At 39.2% G+C, this 26,364-nt stretch overlaps 1 protein-coding gene across 1 annotated transcript; it reads right to left on the bottom strand.

Moving 5' to 3' along the window:
• Positions 1-1,971: 1,971 nt before the first annotated feature.
• LOC113042950 (germ cell-specific gene 1-like protein) lies at positions 1,972-26,011 on the bottom strand. Its single transcript, XM_026201980.1, has 5 exons — positions 25,479-26,011; positions 20,572-20,619; positions 16,213-16,365; positions 7,423-7,534; positions 1,972-2,979 (listed from the first exon to the last, which is right to left on the bottom strand). The coding sequence occupies exons 1-5, from the start codon at positions 25,765-25,767 to the stop codon at positions 2,667-2,669; spliced, it is 915 nt and encodes a 304-aa protein (XP_026057765.1). The 5' UTR covers positions 25,768-26,011; the 3' UTR covers positions 1,972-2,666.
• Positions 26,012-26,364: the final 353 nt, after the last annotated feature.

The following is a 26,364-nucleotide window of genomic DNA, read 5'->3' as shown; positions in this document are numbered from 1 at the left end:
TCTCTCTGCGCTATCTCTTGCCTCAAATGCCAGCTCATTGTGTTTCATCTCCAGGGCTGAAATTGAGCTTGTAGCATGTGACCCTTCCTGTGAAACGTAATGAAAGCAGCTTTGTATTGTTTGCTTTGAAAAACCGAATGTGAAAGGAAGCTCTTTTCCATCACTGAACCGGCCCCTCTCAATGGCAGAGCAATGTAGTGTTAATTCAGATCACTCTGTGGTCTGCTGTGAATCCCTTGTGCCATATGGAGATAGATGTAATTGCTTTTCACTCTAGGTACCGATAATCTATGTCCAATAATACAAGGGTCATCCAAAGGTCAGCGGTCTAGTTAAGGAGCAATAATATGTAAAATAATCTGAAAAAGTGGATCTGAAGCATCACAGTGTACTTGAGGCAGATGGCAAGAAAAACCCAGCCAAAACAAAAAATGATGGATGAGGGATGAATAAGAGGATGGATGGATGTCAGCCGATTTTGCCAGATGTGTGTCACTATGCAGCACGCCTTCAATGGCCCAGCATTGAAAAGCACACTATAGATTCTTGCCTGTAGATTTCACCCACTAGAGGAAGTACTTCACTTAAGAACGTGCTTATGAACGCACTATGGACCAGCAGAGCGCATTTTCAAGACGTTATTTTTGTCTTGAATATGTGATGATTATAGAAAGCATTCATTAAGTGCTCTTAGTAAACATGCAGGGCTTTTTCTTTGTATGGTATCACAATGGGAATCCTAGAAGAGACTGCATTAGAAAATCAAAGCAGAAGCTTGACTCTGTACTGTTACTAATTCAGACTCACAGTTTGACCGCACAGTATGTTTTACCATCTGTAAAGACTTTCAAGAAGAACTTCTCAAATGTTGGAGAAGCACATGCTGTAGGTATGCAGAAGTGTAGTGTATGTGTGTAAATTATTACTACACGTCTTAATATAATTTCTTTAATAAACAGTACAGGATAAGTATTGAATGACTCAAAAGTTATTATTACAAACATTATTTTTGATCAAGTGGCAATTTCAATGTACTATTATAATTCCTTGAAAGTTCTAAAGCAAGTCAACTATGTATATTTGGACGCAGTAACTGACTGTAGTAGATGCAATGGGGGAAAAAAATAGGCTTGCATATGTATTGATAATGTATGAAGATGGGAAAATGAAGCACAAATGAATGGAAGTGCACTCACTGTCTGTCTAATTTCACACAATTAAATGAGTGTTAAAGAGCATTGCATTTGCATAAGCTTTATCTGCTAGCTTACACACTGCAAAATCAATCCTTTTTAATTTGACTGTCGGTTTTATCTGGGCTTGTGCTGAAGGCAAGTTCTAAACCATGCAAGCACTTGCAACAGCAAGCAGTTTTATGGCTTCTAGTAAATACTGCGTAATTCAATAGCTTGAATAGCATAAATCCTGAACTCGCAGAAAAGATTCACAGAGAACGACTGTGCTCACAGACATGCTGTTGAGCTCCAGATGTGTAGGGGTAAAAATAGCATTGCCTATAACAAATAGCAAATGCAGGATGTCTTCTTTTAGTCAGGTATGTGTGTACCTCTTCATTACAATATTAAATTCTTCATTGCAATAAATTGAATGTACGCAAGTAACAATGGGAAAAAAAATAAATAAATAAATAAAATGGCACATATTCAAGATATGAAATAAGTTGAAAAAGTAAGAGGCTTCTATTATTTATACAGAATGAAACATTGTTTGTGTTTTTTCCCCACAAAACTAAACACTTCATTTTTGTGTGGCGGTATACAATTATTCAATGTGTTTCTAAAGAATAAAGAACAGTTGTGTTTAGTTTCCTATATCTAGTCTAAAAACAAACTTGAAAAATATTCAAGATGACAATTTTGTACCTCTTTTTTTCAAATGAAAAAGACAGGATTCTATTGCGTACATATATAAATATACAATTTATGACATTCATTCATAAATATAACTCCGTTCATTGTACTGTATGTATATTAATAACATGTTCACAAAAATAAATAAAAAATGATTTGGGGCCAGGGTTTATAATCTTGTCACTGACTGTTGCTAATCAAGCCAGTAATGCATGACAAAAGACAGATATAGGCAAAAATCCAAGTGGCAGTAACCTCGTATACCTAGTGGATGTTGCAACTGAAATGTGCTGTGCTTCTCCTGTGTTCAGCTGCAGCAGTATTGAAGATCAGATTTAAATGGTACTCTACTCTGCTGTTTGTGACATGAAGGCATATTCAAGCAGATCTTACCAAAGGAGGAGGGCATTTCATGTACTGCGTAAGACCAGTAAATACTCAGGAGCATGTCTAGCTATCAGGGCGAAGGACAGACAGATGCTTTGATACGGTTTTAGCAGCGTGCACCACTCAGTCTTCATGGCAGTGTAAGTCGTTTGGTTTTCCCACCTGCCAGTGTGGCAAAAAATAAAAACATTCCTTTTCCAAATGATTTTATTTACAATAACTTATTTTTATCTTCGCTAAGGCTCCTGCACACCTCATTCAGTACTGCTTCTCATGTCCATTTTCACCATTATAATACGTATTAAAAAGGGAATTTAACATTTCAACCCCTCGCAACCCAGTTCTTCAGTATTCAGTATTCCTCCGGTCCGAGCAAGGCCACCAGTGCAGTACCAAGTAAACGTCCTCTCAGCACTGCTCTTCTCCCAGAGACTCTGTGTTGTCGCTCTGATCCATCGGAGCCGGCGGGGAGCGCATTTTCCCACGACTGCTCCCATGGCTGCTTCCGTGACTTGGGTAAACATCTACAGAGCTGGAAATGGACTGGACGGACCTGTCACGGAAGTAATGGAAGGCCTCTGGGTCCAGAAAGGTTTGCTCCTCACGCAGGCCTTGTTCAAATAGCTTCCGTTTGTGCCGGAACTCGATCACCGTTTTTGTATAGGAGTTGAGAGTGGTTACAGAGGCAGCCATGCAACAGGTAAATGAGCCCCAGGCCATACTGTGGAACATACACATGAAAAAATGTTAATGAGATTTTACTATCTGTTTATTTCTTTTTTTTTTTTTTTTTTTTTACCATAGCACATTGTCAAATAATGTAAATACACACACACACACACACACACACACATGTGTTCAGTCTGGACTCTGACTAGATCATGCAAGGACATTCACCTATTGACTTGTTCGGCATTGGTGGGAATGCTCACAAAAACGTCCTATGTGTTTATGCCGTGGGGGAAAACAAACCATTCAAATTAACGCGCAGAGACCTTGTTAGGTGCTTTATCTTTACTATTTGTGAAGATTTCGATTGATTTTGCTTTGTGTAATGCCAAAAATTTGCTTTGTGGCGTTCTGTACCTCTAATAAGTAAAAACAAAACTGATCTGAAGATGTATGACTGATAAACAGACAAACTGAGCAGGCAGCACAGATAGGCTACACTACTCTGCAGTGATCTGTCATTAGTCCTGTCCCCCAGCACAGCTTACAGTAACACTCCTTCGCATCACAATCAAATAAATATCTCCCTGATATTTTGTGATTTCATAATCTATTAAAACATTTATTTTGTCTAATTATACACAATCCCTTATGAAAATTAGCAATGGTATTACTATAGTAAATGTAAAGTAGCCTTTTTGGGGGGGCGTTTTTATTACCAATAGCATATAACCACAGTTTTACTACAAATACCATGGTTAAACTATGGTTAGTGTAGCAAAACGTTGTTTTTAAACATAGTAGCCAATAGTAGTTTATCTAGTAACCAATAACCATGTTTTTTGTTATTTTATATTCATATCTTCATGTTATATATTTATTTTAAGGCATGTATTTGATTAGGCAGCCGCAGCACACACCACACAGATGCGCATTTCAAGGCACTTCAGTGGACCTGTTTTGTCATTGTTACAAATATTTGTAATATATCAATAATAAAGTACGAAAGGCTTTTACTCAAGTCTTTATAACTTTATTAAAATTAAGCAAAACAAAATGTCAAATGTTTACTTTTCACAAGCCGTCTCGTTCTCGTTTAGGCTTGTAGTAGGCGGGCTCTTGCTCCATTAGGTAACAGAAAATGTCTGGAAACGACACTTTTGTTCATTCCATTGGGTCGTTTGTCCAGTCACAGATACCGCACGGACATTTCGATCTAATACGGCTCAGTTTTTATTCATATGTTGCACTGTCAAGCAGCAGAAATTATTTTATGTAGGCCATTCTGAGTCTACACCATGCTTTTCCCATAAGGGGGAATGGACTGTTTTCCACCACGCCGACTCCGCCCACACAGCTATGACGCGACACCAAACAAGTCAATGTGCTTAGTTTTGCTGTGTGCTTTGGGTCATTGTCATTTTGGAAGTTAAACCTTTTCCCATTGACAACTTTCTGGAAGATTCAGCAGATTTTACTCTAGAATTTGATGGTATTTTAAACCCATCCATTTTTCTTTCTGTCCTGACAAGTGCTGCAGTCCCTGCTGCAGAGAAACACCCCCAGAACAGGATATTAACACCTCCATGCTCTACTGTAGGAATGCTGTTATGTGCAATGGTGAGCTGTTTTGGATTTCCGTCAGACAAATCGTTTGGTGTTGAGGCCAAATAATTACATTTTAGACTCATCTGCCTCAGAATCTTCAAGGTATGTTTTGGGAAAGCTCAGTCTGACTGCATGTGGCCTTTCTTGAGGAGCGGCTTTTTTCTTGAAACCCTCCCAGACAAGCCACATTTCTGGCATGCAAAGGATAAAGGTCTTAACTTTGTATTTGGTCGAAAATGTGTTTACAGTAACTTAGAAAAGCCCAGCACAAAGCAAGGAAGCATTGGTTACCGCTCTTTGACTATTTTGGAGCACTCAAATTGAGTTACAGCACTCTGCTTTTGTTTAGCTGTTTGTCAATATGTTACAATAAGTTACAGTGCCAGCCTAGAATTTTACTGTATTCTGTCTTTATTTTACTGTTCATTAAAATCTACTCTGTTTAAATTATGATGTAACCTGTGTACTTTCATACATGTCACTGAACCACTTCATTAGACAAACTAAGATGGATCACGATAGTGTTGTCACGGTACCAACATTTTGTGTGAAAATCCACGGTTCTCGATACCGATTTCGGTTCCAAAGCAAAACACAAAAATATTCTAATTAACAAAAGAAAAAAAATGTATCACTAAAAATAAAACCAATGGCATTCTTTATACGTATTTATAATTATGTTTAAAGTTTTTCTACAAGTAATATAATTAAGAAAAACAGTAAACATGTTTAACCCGATTTTTATTTTTATTTTAATTAATGAAATGTAGATAAATAAAGGGGATTTGCTATTAAAATTTAACTTGGAAGAAATATTGTGTGATTTATTTCTTTAAAAATAAGTTTTATAAATTTTTTCAACAGTAGTAGCAGTATCACATACATTCTACTAAATAATAGTATCATTTCTAGCACAATGCCTTTATGTAAAAATGAAAATAAAAATAAAAACTTTTATTTTGACACTGGTTTTACTACGACACGCGATTCAACGTATGTAGTAATCAAACCCGCACGTATCTTCCGTTCTTCCGTTCATAAAACGGAGGTAAGGTGGAGGATAAACTGAAGTCTTACGGGTTTGGAACGACATGAGGGTGAGTTATTAATGACATAATTTTGAATTTTGGGTGAACTAACCCTTTATGAATAACCAGAAGCAGAAACACAGTCATACACTTCAGAAAGAACACGAAAACAATTAATTATTTTAACAAATTCGTAAAAAAAAAAAACATAATTTCATTCCAGAATGAGACACTAATAATATGGACAATGAATACCTAATATGCATATAGTAATGCATAATATTACTTGATTGAGATTTTAGGTTTTTCTGAAATAATTATTTTCTTGCTATAAACTTTTTGCCATGTCCAATCATTATCTATGTTCTGAAAACAAGTTTTATCTTTATTTGCATTTATCTGGAGTACAAAAGTTGCATTACTCAATAAGTGTCCAATCAAAAACCATGAGAGTTCAGTATTTGTACGTGTAAACTGGGGAAATTAAACCTTGAAGCTAAAACTTCAATTACTCTTTCATTTTCAGGATCTTACCATACAGCAAGATTGTAAAGATAGAACAGAAATAGAGGGGGAGGGTAAAAAAACAAACAAGAAATTGGCCAGATGGCAAGAGGACAAATGAAGCAATTTTGGCCTAGACTAATGGATGCCAGGCAAACATCTGTGGTAATTCAGCCAATGTAAATACCATATTCATGCCTGTCAGAACCCCAATGCATGTCTCTTACATCTAAGTGCCAAAATTAAACAAATAATTTGCTGGGAGATCCAGAAGAGCCATTCCTTCTCTGGTCCAACAGACAGGCATGGTCCCAAAAAAATTAACTGTGCAGTACAGCTGACACACAACATAAAGCACCAATGATAAAGATTCTATTTACCGTAAGACTTTTTACATTTTTATAAAGGCAGTTAAATCACTTCTAACTTTATATTTCAGTAACTGGATTTTTACCAAGAGGCACTCTTGGTCACGGTCTACTGATACCACTTTTGTATCAAATTTAGCAATCAAACCGTTTGGAATCCAATCCAGGTTTTTAACCTGCAATATCTTTCTTCTTTCTATCCTTATTCAGAGGAATAAATTACATATTAAATATATTCCAATAGAAAACAGGTATAATTGTAATAATAATTGTAATAATATTTCATATTATAACAGTTTTTATTGTATTTTGAACAAATACATGCAGCCTTGGTGAGTGGACACTTCTTTCATAAATAAATAAATAAATATATATATTTGGGTCAATGTGGCCTCACAGTACAGACAGAAACTGAGGGAACCATTCTGAAGGTTATGTTATGTTGTCAGTTCTGTTGGAAAGAGAGCACTTATATTAGAGAAAGTGAAACTGAAATGAGAAGGGTCTGCAAGAGCCAGACTCATTTGTCGCAGAATGAGGACCACACACGCACATTTGTGACTTCTGAGAATGCCTTGCCTCTTTGCCTTTGTCAGTTAAATAACACAGGATGAAAGTAAAAGCACCAAGTACTACGATGGGACTTGGAGCTACTGCTCTAGAGAAATCCATTCAATTACTGATCAGGAACTACTAAGGGTGAAAATATACAGTTTCAAAATATATAGGGTTTAGTCATGAATCAGATGTCGCTGCTTTTCACCACCTGAGCAAGAACAAATGTAAAGTGAATTTTCAATAAAACATCCACATTCAAACCTATCACATCTGACTTCAAATGACTCAAAATACGGAGTTTTGGATTATGGTGATCTTTTGTTTTAATTCAATGTCCTTTCTGAATATAAGCATTATTTTTTTAATCATTATTTCCATCAAGTTTAGGCTGTTGATGCAAATGTGATTGGAAGTATCAAAGACGCTTACCAGAAAGACCAGCCATAGTCCCATGTGTGAGGCCTCCAGTCCTCTGGTCCCAAACTGACTGTGATCTGGAAAACTTGTGTGTACATCATATGAGCCACCATTCCTAGAAGACCTGGTGAGGAATTCACACACGCAATTGGTAATTTCTCATACCGTTGTAGCTCATTGGATAGAAATTATTTTGTCATTATTTACTCATCCTCATGTCGTTCCAAACCTGTTTGACTTACTTTTTTTTACTGGGGAACATTGCACAGCAGTCAGCTTCTGAACTTCTGAGACTGACTTCCCATTCCTGACTCAATTATCCAGTATGGAAATGAACTATGAGAACGTTTAAAAAAAAATCCCCTTTTGTTTTCCACAGAAAAGCAGCATGGATTTGAAATGAGGGTGAGTAAATTAGGACCAGTTTATGGACGTGTTTGTATATTTATGGAACTGCGTACACAATCATAAAGATGATATAAGCACTTACAATACAGATTTACAGATTTTCTCTCTGACAAACACTGTTATTAACTTTTGATCCTTTGGATTACAATATAAAATCCCAGCATTATGTGCAGGTAGAACCTGTTCACAATCACAAACAGTAGGATCAGTGTGTCTCATGTATCTATGGTCAAGGGCTCAGAAACATCACTGTTGAGGGATGAATAATGTGTTAACTGTAAATCCTAACTTGCATAACATTTGCTTTTTTATTGTTACTTTAAATACAACTTGTTACTCTACTGACAAATATATCACTCTGTTAAATAATTATTATTCTTTTTCTTTTAACATAATTTCCTCTATTTTCCTTTAATTTTTTCAACTGGTTGTGCCTGATAGCTCAGATTTTACGTCAAATTATTTGTTGAGAGCAACAAAAATGCTTTTCAAATTAATTGAAAGTCATCTATATAAATTAGTTTTTACTTTTTAATGTAACATTAGTCATATTTTCTGGTGGCTTAAATAGGTTTGTTCATGGTGTTTGAGGATTTAGGGTCTACCATACAGCTGTCCATTTTGGCATGTGCCTAATCTGTGATGGATAAATTTGCACAACATTTTTAAAATAGTTTGAATAGACTGACAGACTGTGATGTCTACAACTAAAGATATGGGAATATTTTTTTTTCTTCTTTTGAAAATTTCAAAACCTATTTAATTTATCGTAACTTGTGTTTAACCTCTGTCAGCTATCCATGCGAAGACTTATCTCTGGATGGGTGATTTCTCTCTCTCTCTCTCTCTCTCTCTCAGCTGCAGTTGGAATTAAAAAGCATTAAGGCCCCAAATGAACAAGACTGTTGGGTATTCAGCAAATCAAATAATCAGAAATTCAAAAAGCAGCAGCTGTTCTGGCTTTCTAAATGCTGAGGTTTACCTGTCACATCCACACAAGGAGAGGAGAAGACGGGTAAGTACTTTCGTGAAGCTTTATTAACATAGGATTTCAACAGAGCTGGTAAGTGTGGTCACAGACGGTGAATCTTCAAGCACTGATCAATAGGTGAGTTCAAGTACAAAGCTAGGCCTGACAACAAAGAGTCACTTCCCTTAATCGCTGTATCTGAATCTCCACAGAGTCACAATACGGTCCACAAGAAGCAGGCAGAAGATCCCCAAAGAGCGTCCATGTAATCTTGATTCCAGCCGGTGAGTGAATGAGTGAGGTGAGTATTTAAAGGTGTGGTGATTGCTGGTGCAGGTGCAGGTAATCAGTATTCAGGTGACGGTGCACGTGAGCGGTGCATGGGAGATTGAGTGGATGGTGACTGGCAATGGTGACTGGGGCTAAGGGAACGAGCTGAGGGTGTGACACTACCCCCCGCCCCACGGGTGACTCCAGGCATCCTAGAGCGGCGACGGGGACGACCACGACCTCTGGGAGCCGGGCGGTCCGGGTGTTGTCGGTGGAAATCTTCGAGGAGAGCCGGATCCAGGATGTCATTGCGTGGTACCCACGACCTCTCCTCGGGACCGAACCCTTCCCAATCTATGAGGTATTCCAGGTGGCCGTTCCGCCGCCGGGAGTCGAGGATCTCTTGGACCTGGTAGATGTTGTCTCCGAGGATTTCGGGTTGGTCTGGAGGGGGAGGCGGTTCTGGTTCTGTGGAGGAAGGAGAAACTGGATCAGTGTGACGTTTTAGCAGTGAGACGTGAAACGTGGGTGAGATCCGGTAGTGTGGTGGTAGGTCCAGGCGGTAGGTGACGGGATTTATCTGAGAATGGATGGTGAACGGCCCTATGTAGCGGGGACTCAGCTTTTTGCAGGGCAGTCGGAGGCGGATATCCCGAGTGGAGAGCCAAACCTTGTCTCCAGGTAGATAGACGGGATTAGGCGATCTGCGTCGGTTAGCGGCCTCTGTATGCCTCCGAACTGCCCGTTGGAGATGGACGTGAGCTGAGTCCCACACCCTCTCGCTCTCCTGGAACCAGTGATCTACCGCGGGCACTTCAGAGACTTCTCCAGACCAGGGAAACAGCGGTGGTTGATAGCCTAAAACACATTGAAAAGGGGTTAAGCCTGTAGTGGTTTGGCGAAGGGAGTTTTGGGCATACTCAGCCCACAGCAGATACTGGCTCCAGGTATCCTGGTGTTGGGAGCAGTAAGTACGGAGGTACCGTGAGATCTCTTGAATCTTCCGCTCGGTCTGGCCGTTGGTCTGAGGGTGATATCCAGAAGATAAACTGACGGATGTTCCGAGGAGTTGGAAGAACGCTCGCCAGACCCTGGAGACAAACTGAGGTCCTCTGTCCGAGACAATGTCCTCTGGGGTGCCATAATTCCGGAACACGTTGGTGAAGAGGGCTTCGGCGGTCTCGAACGCTGTGGGAAGACCCTTTAATGGGATTAGTTTGCAGAATTTAGAAAAACGATCAACAACAACTAGAATGGTAGTGTACCCCCTTGAGGGGGGAAGGTCAGTGGCGAAATCCACCCCCAGATGGGTCCAGGGTCGGCGAGGAATGGGTAGTGGTTGTAATTTACCCACGGGAAGTTGACGAGGTGTGGTGGTAACGGCGCAGACCGAGCATCCGTGGATGTACCGGGTAACGTCACGAACCATGTTAGGCCACCAGTACTTCTGTTGGATGAGCGAGAGGGTTCGCCTGCTGCCAGGGTGTCCTGAGCCAGGTGACGTGTGCGTACTTTCCAGTAGGGGGAGTCGCTGGTTGGTGGGCACGTACATTAGACCCGTAGGTACCTCCGGAGGTGCAGGCTCCTCGAGGGTGGCGGCTCGAATTTCCTCGTCGATCTGCCAGAGGATGGGCGCGAGGAAAACGGAGGGTGGTAGAATTGAATCAGGCTTGTTGGTGTCCAGATCTGGTGAGTACATACGGGACAGGGCATCTGCTTTAGTGTTCTTGTGACCGGGTTGATACGTGATCTGGAAATTAAAGCGAGCAAAGAAGAGTGACCACCGAGCCTGACGAGCATTGAGTCTTTTGGCATTCTGTAGATATTGGAGATTTTTGTGGTCGGTGACAACAGTGAATGGGAACTGAGCTCCCTCTAGCCAGTGCCGCCACTCCTCAAGGGCGAGTTTAATGGCCAACAACTCACGGTCTCCGATTCCATAATTGCATTCGGCAGGAGAGAGTTTCTTAGAAAAGTACGCACACGGATGGAGTGAGCAAGGTTCACCAGACCTTTGAGACAACACGGCTCCAATGCCGTGATTGGCCGCATCAACCTCTACGACGAACGGTTTGGACGGGTCAGGATGTCGAAGAATGGGTGCCGAGGTGAAGAGGTGTTTAAGATGGCTGAAGGCCTCTCGAGCTTGGGGTGTCCAGCGCAGCCGGCGTTGACCTCCTTTTAGAAGGGATGTTAGAGGAGCCGAGTGCAGGCTGTAGTTCTTGATAAAGCGCCGATAGAAATTGGCAAAGCCAAGGAAACGTTGGAGTTCTTTCACCGTTGTGGGCTCCGCCCAGTTGGCCACAGCATCTACCTTGGCTGACTCCATCTGAACTCCCTCCGCAGAGATCACGTATCCGAGGAAGGAGACGGTAGTGCAGTGAAACTCACACTTCTCAGCTTTTAGGTAGAGGTGGTGGTCTCGGAGTCGTTGTAAGACGTGGCGGACATGGGTTTGGTGTTCTTCTATGTTCCGGGAGTAGATCAGGATATCGTCTATGTAGACAATGACGAATTGGTGGAGATAATCACGGAATATTTCGTTCATGAAACTCTGGAAGATGGATGGACTGTTAGCAAGCCCATAGGGCATAACCTGATATTCGTAGTGCCCGGCAGGGGTGATGAAGGCAGTCTTCCACTCGTCTCCCTCTCGGATACGGATCAGATTGTAGGCACTGCGGAGGTCGAGTTTGGTGAACACCTTGGCTTCCCGCAGTTCCTCCAGAGCCGCCGGAACGAGTGGTAACGGGTAGGCGAACTTGACGGTGGCGTCATTTAGCACTCGGTAGTCGATGCATGGTCGAAGTCCGCCATCCTTTTTGGGGACGAAGAAGAAACTGGATGCAGCTGGAGATGTGGACGGCCTGATGAACCCCTGATCGAGAGCCTCCTGGATGTATTCCTCCATTGCCACCTGCTCAGGACGGGAGAGTGGATATATTTTCCCATGTGGTAGCTTGGCACCTGGCAGCAGGTCGATACAACAGTCCCAGGGCCGGTGTGGTGGTAATCGGGTGGCTTGTTCCTTGCTGAACACATCGGAGTAGGAGGAGTAAAGGGCAGGTCTACCCATGGAGGTGGAGTGCAATTGAAGGTGCGGCGGCGCAGACTGTGAATTCTGGACTGGTGGACGGTGAATGTGACTCTGGCATCTCGGGTCCCATGCCTGGATCTCCCCTGTGCTCCAGTTGATTTGTGGGTTATGTTGGGCCAGCCACGGCCTACCCAGGACGACGTCAACAGTAGCGCGAGGAAGTACGAGGAGGGCCAGTTGTTCCCGATGTCCGTGGGGCAGAACGAGCTCCAGCTCGTGTGTCCTTTTAGTTATTTTGCCACCGCCCAATGGTGATCCTTGGATGGTAGTGATACGGTAAGTGGTCTCGTTCTGGACGATGGGTATACGGTGCTTGGTTACGAAGTGAGATGAGACGAAGTTGCTTGCGGCTCCGGAATCCACCAGGACATGGATGGAAAGATTGCGTGAGTTAATTGTGATCTGGGCTCTGATATGAGGTATGTGAGATACAGATGGGGTAATGGAAACTGTACTCACCATTGGGCGAGGCGGACGGACCGGGCAGGCGTGGATCAGGTGAGTGGCCTCGCCACAGTATAAACATAGCCGCTGCTGAATGCGGCGTCTCCGTTCAGAGGCATCTAGGCGGTAGGAGTCGGTGTTAATGGGTTCCTCCTGGTCTCGTTGGGGCGAGGGCGTTCTGGCTGATGGAGAGATGGTATATGAGGCCGGGGAGGCACAGGCCGAGAGGTGTTGAGCAACATTTATAGTTTTTCTGATGAACGCCTCGAGATTGACATTATCGTCGTAAATGACCATTTGCTTTCTGATCTGGGGCTTTAAACCTTTACGGTATGCAGCTAGCAGGGCAGTTTGGTTCCAACCACTGGTGGCGGCTAATGTCCGGAAACGGAGAGTGTAGTCATGTATTTCCGTGGCTCCCTGGCGGAGATTTAAGAGTTCATCATGGGTTGAAAGAGGAGTTAGAGCCACCCCGAACACTTCCTGGAGGTGGGTGACGAAGGCGTCGAATGAGGATAGAACCGGACTCTGGGAGTTCCAAAGGGCCTCTGCCCATTGTAGCGCTCGTCCGGTGAGGAGAGAGATCATAAAGGCGACTTTGGTGGCCTCATTGGGGAATTTACTGGTATTTGCGTTGATGAACAGTGAGCACTGCAGAATAAACCCACTGCAGCCACTCGGTTCACCCGCATAGCACGCGGGACGTGCAAGGGGCGTGCTGTTGGTGGTGGTAGCACTAGTTTCGGTGGGTGGTGAAACTGACTGTAATACTTGGCGGAGAGCAGTCACCATTTCGGTGAACGGGTCCGAAGCCGCTCCCTGAGCAGCAGCGTTAACATCCATGGGAGATATGAAGTTCTGTTTTCTGGGCTGGAATCCTGTCACATCCACACAAGGAGAGGAGAAGACGGGTAAGTACTTTCGTGAAGCTTTATTAACATAGGATTTCAACAGAGCTGGTAAGTGTGGTCACAGACGGTGAATCTTCAAGCACTGATCAATAGGTGAGTTCAAGTACAAAGCTAGGCCTGACAACAAAGAGTCACTTCCCTTAATCGCTGTATCTGAATCTCCACAGAGTCACAATACGGTCCACAAGAAGCAGGCAGAAGATCCCCAAAGAGCGTCCATGTAATCTTGATTCCAGCCGGTGAGTGAATGAGTGAGGTGAGTATTTAAAGGTGTGGTGATTGCTGGTGCAGGTGCAGGTAATCAGTATTCAGGTGACGGTGCACGTGAGCGGTGCATGGGAGATTGAGTGGATGGTGACTGGCAATGGTGACTGGGGCTAAGGGAACGAGCTGAGGGTGTGACATTACCCATGATGCACTAGACTGCAGAGGGAGAGAGAGATGTAGTCCGGGGAGACCTCTGTTTTCTCCACATCAATTCGTTCTCAGTGTGTCTCAAGTGTGAATTTAACGGATTCCACTGAATCTTAAAAGAACAGTTACATTAACAACAAATTGTACATTTGTATATCAAGTGGCTTGTTGTAGGTTATTCTGCTCATAAAGTATTATTCTAGTTATAACAAATAACAATCAATCAATTATCGTCGCTGTCAGGCGGAAACTTCCTATGTCCAAATTTTGTAAATGTCATAGTTTTTCATAAATCTATGCTATTGGTCAGTCCCCACAACGGTATGCTAATTTTACAAATTATTAACCAATCTAAAGTCTTAAGAATAGCTTGAGAGCAAATCTCGTAACTCCATGGGACACTTCAACTGTCTGAGTAGTCTTGTAACTCCGCCTCTTCTTCACACGGCGGGAGCTTCGCAGCATAATCAAGACTGAGAGTCCCACCGAATCCTCGTCGAGCAACACATCCTCGTCGAGCAACACATCCCCTTGAGGTAATTGTCCTCAAAACAATAGTTATTCATTGTTCAGTTATATGAATTATATAATAACAGTTTATTTATATTATATAAAACAGTTTATATATATTATATATAACAGTTTTATCTCAAAGTAATAGTAGTGCTGAGGTGTCATGTGTCATTTCTGAGGATGCTAGATTTTTCTTTCTGCTAGGTCTAGCATTGGATGGTAGTTATCTTGTTGATTGAAATCTTCCATGGTTTTGTTTCCGATGAGGATAATGAATTTAATGCACAAAAATTCATGCCGTTGACATAGTTAGCCACTATGCATAGGTTTTGTCGTCATGTTTGGTGAGATAGCTAACATGATTTTCGTGGGGGCTTAAAAATAAAATACTGACCCCCACTAGTTCTGGCGCTCATCTGAGGATTGGAACTTAGTGCAAAACAATCCTCTGCAATGCGGACTAAACCCTGTGCATTGCAGATAAAACAGATTGTAGCTTACAATGTCAAGGCTTGCCGTCAAGTTCAACAAGTAGCAATTTAAGCAAGCTAGCTGGCTTCTTGCCTCGTTATCATACGTAAACATATTGTATAATTTAGGGAAACGATCATTTGACATTTATTATTATTTTTTAATTTTTTTTTGCAGCAACCATGTCTGTGTCCTTAGAGGAACTCACCACCTGAAGATCAAAGAGCTGAAATTCAAACACCTTCAAGACCTGAAGGAAGTCATCCCAAAGGACTTTCACAGCTTTTATTACAATTTACTTCACTAGCTTAATATGAGATGCAGTTTTAACACAGTCAATATGATGGCAATGTTATCTATGTTACACTATGATATCAGTTATTGATGTATTTCAAATATCTAGGCTTATTATGCATGTGCATTTTTCACTTATAGCTCTCAAGCCTTTACAGTAGAGTTTAGGAAGATGTATGTAACCACAGTCGTTAGCTTTTGTTAACTATTGAAGCCTTTTCTCTTGTCAAAAGGTTCACGCAATCGCCAATTTTGCGTGCAGATTAATTTCCACCTATTAGACAGCCAAGTCAGTTTATCGTTTTATTTTGGTATTGCATCATTCATAGCTCTAACATTTAAAATAGAGTTTAGGAAGATGTCTCTAACCACAATCATTGTCTTTGATTAGCTCGTAAAGTCTGAAAGTCTCCTGTCAAAAGGCTCAAAGTGACTACAAACTTTCAAAACTGCTTGCAGCAGCAACGTCTATGTCCGTATCATTCTTATCAATGAGAGCGTAAACTCTTGTCTCCCTGCTCCCAAGTCATAAAACTTGTATCTCCGATAAAACATGATTTTGGGGAAATGTTGTGTTAATGTTGGTATACAACAGTATATGATAGCAATATAAGTTATAATGCCAACTTTAACAATACAATGTTGAATATCTAAAAAGAATATGCAGTTTTTTTTTTTTTATTTCCTTAAAAGTTATGGTTTTGGAGATGTGAGGATTCTGCCCGACAGCGACGATAGGTAATATTATATGTAATATCAATTAAGAAATCTCCTAGCACTATTACCGAATCACTAACTTGAAAATGGCCAATTCTGAATGACTGCTGAAGTTCTGCAGGGATTTACAGATGATGCTGTATGAATTATACAAGCCCAAAACTTTCTATTGTCACCATCATTTGTGACTGTGGTCAGACCGAACAGACGTCTTTGTATGGGGGATTAATGTAATGAAGTAATGCACAATTAGTTTCTCTAAGTGTGAGGTGGGGAGAAGGGTGGAGGCCTACCTGACAGCACAGTGAAGACTGCGGCGAAGGCGTTCAGTTTGAGTCCATCGATCACGCTACTGGAGTGAAAAAGCTCCAGACACATCAGACTGAAGCCAACGAGCAACAGCATGATGTATAGCACCTCAGACACAACTGACAGCCAAAGGACACCTGCAACGCACACACAAACACACACTGGTGAGCAAAGTGCTCTGCTGTTGCTCCATAATTCTCTCTGTCGCTTTTATTCACACTGTCAGATTTGAGTGTGAAATTAACCACTCGTCCATTGCATTTAAAATGGACATGCAATGGAAACATTTTTGCATAGTCGTTCTTCATTACACTGAGTTCAGTTGGCAATAAGCAGATGCGTGTTTTGAGTACCGTAAGGTCACTTAGAGATAAGAGCATCCATCTCTTATTACTGCTCCATAAACAGACAGACTACAAATCTAATTTAAATCTGAAAATAAAGGTTTAACATTATGCAAAATGTTAAACCATGAAATATTATGCACTATTTCTAGGCAACTAATCAAATAAGCTAAGTTGTAAAATTGATCATATAACTCTTTATACAGATGGTCAGATGTACAAGATGCTCTTTGGATCAGCTCAAATAATGCTGGAGAATATGATTGTCACATTTTACACAAACATGTGGAGTTCATGCAGCTTGAGTTCAGTACTGTTTGAGGTCAGTAAGATTTGTAAATGTTTTTGAAAGTAGTCTCTTATGCTCACCAAGGCTACATGTATTTGATAAAAAATAAAAATAAAAACACTGTAAGATTGTGAAATATTATTACAATTCAAATTTTTTATGATAATATATTTTAATATATTTTACTGCAAAAAGCAAAAAAAAAAAAAAAAAAAAATAAGCATTTGGACTGTGTAATGGTGTTGAATACTCAGAAAAGGAGTAAAGAAATGCATAAACATTCCTGAGTAATTACTAGAAGTTAACTTTCTCCTTAGCTGCAATTTAAAAAGCAATGCTGCCCTTGTGTTTTAAATCACCTGTTGGCGATGACATATGGATATGACATGCTTTACACTAACTCAAACATACCATGTTCAGTCTGCACCAAAGTCCTGGCCTGAAGACACCTACTGTACATGCCAATATTCAGTCATAGTCATAGCGCCACCAGGTGGCAGCAGGAAGTTTGGCACATATACAAATGACTTTGACATATTCTTCCTATATTTACCACTTTAAAAGCATACCCACTGTTCACTGTTTTCCTAAAGATACAGAGTGGTGGTGTGCCCGGGTGCCAGGACCCTTTCAATGCTGCTTGCAGCTTTAATTTTATTTATAAACGTATTTTTGAGAGATTAGGGAAACATCTAACTGTATCCATCAGACGAACTCCAGGGTGTTTCCATAACAGCAATCAGCTCCTTCTAATTAGTAGAATTCCCATTCACCTCAGAGTTTCCTCAAAGGAGATCTCTGTAGAGATATGGTGTTGTTTTGGTTGGAGAACATAACATTATTTTGCTTGCTTTGAACAATTCAGGGTTTATTTTACAGTCTAGTGTGCTGCAACACCAGTGCTACCAATTATCCACAGTGAAATCTGGCTTCATTTGGGGTTTCTCAATGCATTATGTTTCCCTAACATGTGCTGAATAAAAGATGATGGACATTGAGAGAGAAAAGCAGGTGGTGAGTGTTTAAAGCATCTTAACCTAAAATATGATGGCATTATACAATATTATTGTCTGTTTGTCTTCAAGAGTTCAAACAAAATGTGGTACCTTTGAAAGGCCGCCCAACATTTTTCACAGGCAACTATAAACAATGTGTCAATTTTCTCTGGGACTCCTTGAGGCAGTCCCAGAGAAAAACACTGTTTGAGGGCTTGATTTTGTCTGAGCTGTGGCGTCACTGAGAGAGGATAGAGATAGAAGCACTAAATCTTGTGTCGGCCAGACCTGAGCATTTTTGGTAGACATAAAATTAATTACTCATTCTAATGTTTGCACAAACATTTTTTCAAACAAGCTTCTGTACAAGACAACACTTAGATAGAAGGGTGAATCTGAAAACACTTCAATCAAAATGCACTACCATCACTCTTCGGCTGATTCCACAAATATCAACACCTTTGTAACAAATGTGATTATCACTGGAGACCTTGAGAGTCAGTCATGACTTAAAAGATAAAAAACAGGGTCTAAAGAGAACAGAGAATGGTGTAGTTTGCCTTGCAAATGTTCTCCCCTGAAACCATGGCAGATGTCATTTGCAAGCAAAATTCATTTTCCTTTTTGATTGCGGAGTATCATCTTCAGATTTGTTCAAGGCGAGATGTATAATGCAGTAGGCCCCTGAACAAAAAAATAAAAAAAATTCTAAATGATATTTCCCCTGTGAAGGCTTTGTCACCTCAAAGAAAACATCAAGAATAAAGCATGCCATTAAAATGATTTTAGTAAAGGAATGCATTAAGTTATCAATGTTCACACTCTTACTGTTTATTTTGTATGTTAACAGTGGACACACAAGTTGCACATTAGAATAGTTTTTACAGTGTCACATATCATATTATGTATTGTTTAAAAGCATTCTGTGAAGGAAATGTCATTTTTACTAAATATTTTGTGTTTAGGCTGATTGAAAATTATGCACTGAAAATAATCTATTCACAAGTGATATTTTCTTTGTCTTTTCTTTGTTTGAGATCAAGTGAAAACCTGATTTATTATGGATATCCAAAATCTTGGCCTGGGACAAGAATAATAGTATAAATTATACATAAAAGGTATTTGAAAAGAATGAAAAAGGTTTCCCCAGTTTAAATGTGACCTTTATAGAAAAACAATGTTGAAATATGTACAAATGAACCAGTCACATAAAAGTGGCTGCTGGAGAAACACCCTCACCCACTACTAAAGAGTGATATTGCAGCACAGTCTTTTATTTATTTATTTATACACACTTTTTAGTCATAGAACAGTGGAAAGAAGTAAAGGAATAATGGAGAAGGGGAAAGGATCCAAGAAATCTCTTAACTCCAATAATAAAAAAAAATTTAATCACAGCTTCCCTTACCAAAAAGTAGTTTATTTTACTAACTATATTTAAGTAAAGTTCAAGTATTTTTTAAGTATACTTTATGTATACTTAAATCAAGTATACAATTATCAGTGTTCTAGAAGTATACTTGTAAGTGTACTGTTTCAGTACTCCTTGGGACTAAATTGGCCCAAATTCTATAAGAGTATACTTTTAGCTATACTTTAAGTATAACAGTAGTAAACTTTAAGTAGACAACTAGTTTGTAGTTTGTACTGCGATTATACTAAAAGTGAACTTTTATGTAAACTAATAGTTTACTAATTAAATACATTGTACATCTTGAAGTATAGTCTCAGTAAACTAATTGTTTAATAGTTTTACACTGCAAGTATACTCAAAAGTTTTCTTTAAGTGTACTTTACATCGAACTTTAAGTATACTACTATGTCACTATTTAGGTTTGACTTTGTATATATTTTGTTAAATGAATATCTGAACATACAAAATATCTTATTCTAGCTTCATGCATTCTTTTTAAAAACACTTTAATGTGGGTAAGTTTCATTAAAAATAAATAGCATTTTTAACAAAAAGCTGAAAAGCTGTAATTATTACCTCTTCATTGGTCAACATTTTATTCCATGAAGTCACAGATTTGATGCTGTTTCATGTCAGATGATAGTGTTAGATTACATGTTAGTATCTTTTGTTTCTTTTTCTTCTTCACTTGTTTTTTTTTAAATTCTGTACAGAAGATGTGTATTAGCGCCCTCTACCGTATAACAATGAAAACACAGATTCTAGGAGCACAAGTATAGCTAAAATATATTTAGACATTTTTTATATATATAACCCATACAGCAAGCAGTGTCGGCCCAGAGCTGGCCCGAATGGATTTCACGTGGGCCAGATGTGGACCGGATCTGGGCCAACACTATATTGCTGTCTGGGTAAAAGGAAAGTATACTTAAATGTAAGTAAATGCTTTAAGTATAATTCTGAGGAGTACATAAAGCCCATTTCTGAGAAGTACATAAAAAGTAAACTTTAAGCATACTTTCCTATTTTTAGATTAAAATAATTATACTAATAGCACACTTGAATAAACTTCTTTTTCGTAAGGGTTGCCATACTTAAAGTGTATTAAACCTGTATTGGCCTGGAGAATGTGAACATTCACTCATACATGCATACATCAGCTAACGTACCATATATGTAGCATGCATCAAATAAAAAAGCAGGGATGCTCCAAGGCAGACATAAGAGATCTGTCATTTGTAAGTTTCGGTGTGTGCTGTCGAACACGGCTGAATGGCACTTTAATGACATCCATTACTCACCTCTCTCAGATGCTGGGGCCAGATCAATAAAACTCCTGCATTTCTCACCTGGAAAGAAACAAGACGACCGAAGAGTTAACATCTGTGCTCTACACGCTCTTTTTTCGTACTGAAATTCAGGGGGCTCAGCTTTACAGTGCTGTTTTCCAGTGATAAGACAGCTTTAGCAGTCTGCTTTCCCTTGGATCAATCCATCACTTCAGTTTTTGTCTAAAGACAGGACTCTACATTTACTTACTGTTGTATTAAATCAATATCACATGCAAACTCCCTTTATAATCTTTAAAAGCTGTAACTCACCTTAATTCATCACAATCTCATAAAGTTCCATAATAATAAACAAAGCTCTCTCCACTGCACAATGAATCTCATATTTACATCACGTTTACACACTATATAAAACTACATAAAGCACTGTTGTGTTCCTTAAGCTAGTTCACACTACATGACTTATTGGCAGTGTTGGGGAGTAACTACATGTAAGGGCTACTTAATTTAATTACCAAGGGTTCACACAAAACAAGGGGATTCTGCTTTTAGTTATATTGCCGCACGCAGTTGGAATCATTTTCCAGAAGAGATCAGATGTGCTTAAACAATAGTCACATTTAAATGCAGACTCAAAACCCATCTGTTTACCTGTGCATTTATTGAATGAGTATGTGTATGGAATATGCTATATAAATAAATTTGCCTTGCCTTGCCTTACAAAATAAATGTAACTGTAATCCGTAATCATTCAGGCTTGGCTACAACACACTCAAATGTGTTGACTTTTTCTTCACCAAAAAAGTACATACATTAAGGGCCTAGTATAAGTAGGCACATTGGGATGCAGATACAGTACACACTACAGGAGCTGACATCAACTCTGTCACCCAACGATTCTATCCTGTCCCCAAAACATGTTTTGTCACGAAAATACATGTGAGAAGTTGAACGGGAATGATGCTAAACAACAAGTGAAACAGGAGTTGTTTATTTTAAAATTACCATTGGTAAGAAATTAGTGCTGCAAGCTGTTTGGGCAATGAAAAAAATTGCTCCATTTCTTGTGTCCAAACTTCTCTTAAAGCCGTGTGTTGCTGGTGCTGTTTTTCTTCCGCTGACCTCAAACGACCTAAACCCATGCCTAGCTCTCTCATCACTGGCTGATACCACGTGATGTCGAGTTGGCATGCTAGATATTTGTTTGGCGTCAGCAAGGCATTGATGATGCGTCAACGAGTCTCTATGATGCATCGTTAAGTAATTCACACATAGTAGATCACCCCCTCATTTCCCCACGATAACAGTCCAACCTTCTGGAGAGCTCATTAACTTGCAAATCGGACTTAAAATCCTGTAATGTTAAATAGGCATTAGTGTTACTTCGTGTTATTAGAAGTTATTTCGGTGTCTGTCAGATGTTTTTGATTGTGATAAACACACATACTCACTCACTCATTTATTTAATTATTAATTTATTTATTCACACTGCTTAAAGTAGTGTTAAATTGATAGTATACAGCATGCTTTTCGTGTAACTAATCACCAGTGATCCTATAAATCTGTAGAGAGTCTGTACTTTCCTCGATAAAACAAGTAAACCAAAATAACTGTTGTAATTAAGATTGTCCTGTGTCTTTGGGCTAGAACAGAGTTTTTGGTGCATTCTCTAAAATAGGACTTTTAATTAAACTGGTGAGGATAATTTGAGACTTGCGGCAATTTCTTCATAAAACTTCAGTCTGCAACAGCAAGTTTTAATAATAAACTTGCCAGCGGATGGGATAAAAGAAGATGCTTAGCTTTGCCTAAAGGACAGAGGTCAAATAGAAGTGAGAGATGATCCAAAGTAACATGATAATGTGAAGACAACAACATATTAAAGTATGCAAAGAAAACATTTCAAACTATTTAATGTGGAATTATTGTGTTTATCATATTTCTATTTTCCGTGTCTATTTATGGCTGAAATTTCTCTTACAGTGTGGCCAAATAATGTTCAAATAATGTAATAAATATATTGGCACTACTGCGCAAGTCTGCAGACACAACACTCATAATTTCAGGCTTGTCAGACTCAACAAAACTTTATGTACTGCATTGTCTACATTACAGATCCCACAAACTTTTCAATGCTTTAATACCTTAAGAAATCAAGTTTTAAAGTAGCATTTAAAAACTTGACTAAAGCAGCTCATATGAATGCAGATAAATTGCACTGCCAAACAGCCAGAAAGAATGAGATTTTTGAATGTTCAATCTGAAATCAAAAGAAATTATATACCACTTGTGGGTCCTTACAGAAACATACCCTCTATTGACAGAAGAAGTAAAGAAAAAATCAAACAGAGTGTGACTGATCACATATTAGGGTGCCACTGAACATGCTAGGGAGTCATATTCTGGATTTCATATTCTGGACCTTCTAAGTGCACTTCTTTTCTCATTGCAGATTAGTGGCCCATGGTAACCTCTCCTCAGTTTTAATAAGGAATCTCACTGCCCCGGGAGAAATACATTTATATCAATAACATGGAATGTCTACCATGATTCATTTTAGTCCCTTTTTGGATACAGACTCATTAGTAAACTGGTCACTCACACATTTGAATAGAGCTATTTTAAATCTTAAAAAGAAAAGCTGCCATTTTAAAGTTATTCAAGAAATCGATATGCTTTTACAATTTAAATACTTTCTTAGGCACAATGTGATGCAATTGTATCACATACATATTGAGAAGAATAAGCAGTTCATTTCCCAATGCCTACCCAGCAGGAACCAGAATGACATGGGCTGACTCATTCATTATGGATATAAAAGCTCTAATCATCTTCATACAGTTAATTCCTGTTCTTCCAATATTCCATAGGAATAAAGACCCCTGGCTTTTGATAGACCTGTAATGAGTTTAATCTGCTATCTGAGGTTGGTGGAGGGTAATTGCACTGGTAATGAGAGTGAATGATTTGATGGCCATTAGCATTTTCATGTGGTACTGTGATCAGGCAATGGCAAAGAGAAGAGATCTTTAAGTATGATTTATTAATCAGCACGCTATGTTTTCAGCCCTCTATGAATTTGGCTGTGCACTCCACCATGACAACTATCAAATTCTAGGACATTTTAGTCACTTTATAAATCTTTGCAGTTATTGATGCCTCTGCAATATAGGCATTTAAACTGCTTCTGTATTTACAAAAAAAGGGTTCAAAACATCACCAAGATGTTAAGTATAAAAGCAACTGACAACTGACCAGTTGTCCAAACTATCTTGACTTTGGTTTACTATCTTGATTTCTTCTACTCATGCCCCGATGAGTCTGTAAGATGACATTGCATGCACAAATGTTATAGGTTTAGAATATTATGTTAATGATTAGAATAAATCATTGCACGAAGATTGTGTGGATGTGTGATGAGCTTTCAGCACAAAGCTTGTCTGACGCCGTTGTCAGATTAATCATAAATCCCATTGATCACTAGATAGAAGAGAATGTCAACAGCAATGCTGACCAAAATAGAAAAGAAGAAGAAAAAAAACCTCATTAAGTCACATAGCTTAATCCTCATCAGAGTAACACACATTGGCCTTCACTCGCTCCCTTGACAAATTCTGTTGGATTAAATTGAATGCAATACTAAACTTTCTGTCTATGTCTGTATGGAAGACATTATGTCAGTGGGTCTGTGAGACCAGTGAACTGATCACATACAACTTTGAACCTGGTAACCTGGATTTATCTGTTGACCTTGTAGTGCATAGTGTCATAATGAAATGATCTACAGAATTAACCTTTGAGTTATTTTTTTTTTCTTGTCAAACTTTGCTTTGACCTAAAAACCAAAAGATTAAAATAGTATGGTTTTTGTAAGCAATACAATTATATTAAAGTCCATTCCGCATGTTCTTTTGGAAAACAGAGTGGGGTGTTTTTTTTTTTTGTTTTTTTTTTTTACATGTTACTAGCACATACTATATGTACTAGTTAAAGAGTTCTTCACTTCTTTTTTCACTATAGTTTATTTGGATATTAAAGCAACCGTTTTAAAGATTATTCTGAAATCCGATTTAATTAAACGTGTAGAAGCAAAAGACACAGTGACATTTTCCTTTCATATTCTATTCCTTTTGCAGGATAATATATTGATATATGTTTGCTAGCCAATAATTCACAATGATATAACATAAAATTTGTGACAAAACTAACCTGATTAAAAAAAAATAAAAATAAAAAACATTTTAGAGAGAGTATCCTTTAAAAATATGAGGCTATCCATGTGCTACTTATTTTACTGTGTTCCCTGGGGAATGTGGTTATCTAATGGTGCCTTTACCAACTTCCTTAAAACTCAATCCTGACAGATGTTTCCAAAGCTGCTGGCACACAGTCATTCCACTCAAATCCATTGCGCAACACATTCACACTGCTTTACACACGACCTGTTGAAGTTTTCCCCACAGTGCAAGAATCCTCTATATAATTTAATTATATACAATTTGATAATGTTAATGAATGCTAATGGACATTAATTGACAGATATAGCCTACTGATATACAGATATACTCTTAATGAACAGCACAATTAGAAGTTTTAATTGTGAGAATTTATCCCCAAAGTGTTACCAACGTTCATATACATTTTTTAATGTAAATCAAAAAGCCTCGGTAGCGTGAAGTAGATAGCACGTAATAACTGCACTCTTTAATTTACAGTTTTTTATGGATTCATTTAAAAGTATAGAGGACAAAATGAGAATGTTATATCAAAGTTTGAGACATAAACAGCCCCCCCCCCCCCCCCCCCCCCAAAAAAAAAAAAAAACATAATTTCAGACAAATAAGCAATAAAATCTATCGAGTCTCACTGAACGCCTTCGCTTTCAAATTTGAAATGTAACGGATTTAACGAACTCTCACCTCCTCCATGGATATTCTCCTCACACGAGTACCAGATCCCCGTGTGAAAATGCCTAAAGAGAAATCGGTCGTCACCAGTTTCCCAGCTATAGTAAACTTTACTCGGGTCTGTCTCGTTCACCCCATAGTCAATACAGTTATGCCGTCTTTCTTTACTGCAGTTGGGTTTGGGGACCCTCTGAGTCCCTTCGCACCAGTAGGTCGTGATAAACGCCGTCGTTGAGAATAAAAGTGCTAGAAGATTTAACCCCACAGACAGCAGAGCACGGCATTTTCGAGTGGTCTTCATAGTCCTGTAAGAAGTGGCTCACACACTTGAAAAACCTTGACTGGAGCGAGGAAAGCGCAGCGGTTGCGCTGACCTCACCTCTGCTCACCGGCCCAACGAGACAGTGACAGGTGTGATCTTCACACATATGAAATCAGCGTCACTCCTCCGGTGCTCGCAGGTGGATCCATTCGCGTGGAGACAGACGTGACTCGAGTAAGAAAGACCTCTGAGGCATCTTTGAGACAAGCAGTCACGCTGCCAACTGTTGTGACTCTCTCTCTCTCGCTCTCGCTCTCTCCCTCTTCGTGCGCGTCTCTCTTTCATATTATTTATTTCATTCTTGCTCTGCTGTCTTGTAGGCTGCATATGTGAAACTGTTTTTAGAAAACCTACTGGGATCATCAGTCTATTTTGTAAAAGTAATTTTTGCTCAATGACGTCAGTGTACGAATTATACAAATACTTGAGTTTTTATTTTTTTTCCCTAGGACTTAATTTTAGTAGGCTTATTTTTTTATTAATTAATTAATATATATATATATATATATATATATATATATATATATATATATATATATATATATATATATATATATATATTTCTTTTTTTAATCG

This window comes from Carassius auratus, chromosome 3 (genome assembly GCF_003368295.1).
Source record: "Carassius auratus strain Wakin chromosome 3, ASM336829v1, whole genome shotgun sequence".
Lineage (NCBI taxonomy): Eukaryota > Metazoa > Chordata > Actinopteri > Cypriniformes > Cyprinidae > Carassius > Carassius auratus.
This window is presented reverse-complemented; position numbering and strand designations above follow the sequence as displayed.

What these genes read in the sequence shown, in the direction of transcription:
- LOC113042950 (XM_026201980.1), bottom strand. Translation starts at nt 25,767, where the DNA reads ATGAAGACCACTCGAAAATGCCGTGCTCTGCTGTCTGTGGGGTTAAAT. An exon ending in GGAGAATATCCATGGAGGAG is followed by an intron (nt 20,620 to 25,478) that starts GTGAGAGTTCGT and finishes GTTTCTTTCCAG; the next exon opens with GTGAGAAATGCAGGAGTTTT. An exon ending in GGCCCCAGCATCTGAGAGAG is followed by an intron (nt 16,366 to 20,571) that starts GTGAGTAATGGA and finishes TGTGCGTTGCAG; the next exon opens with GTGTCCTTTGGCTGTCAGTT.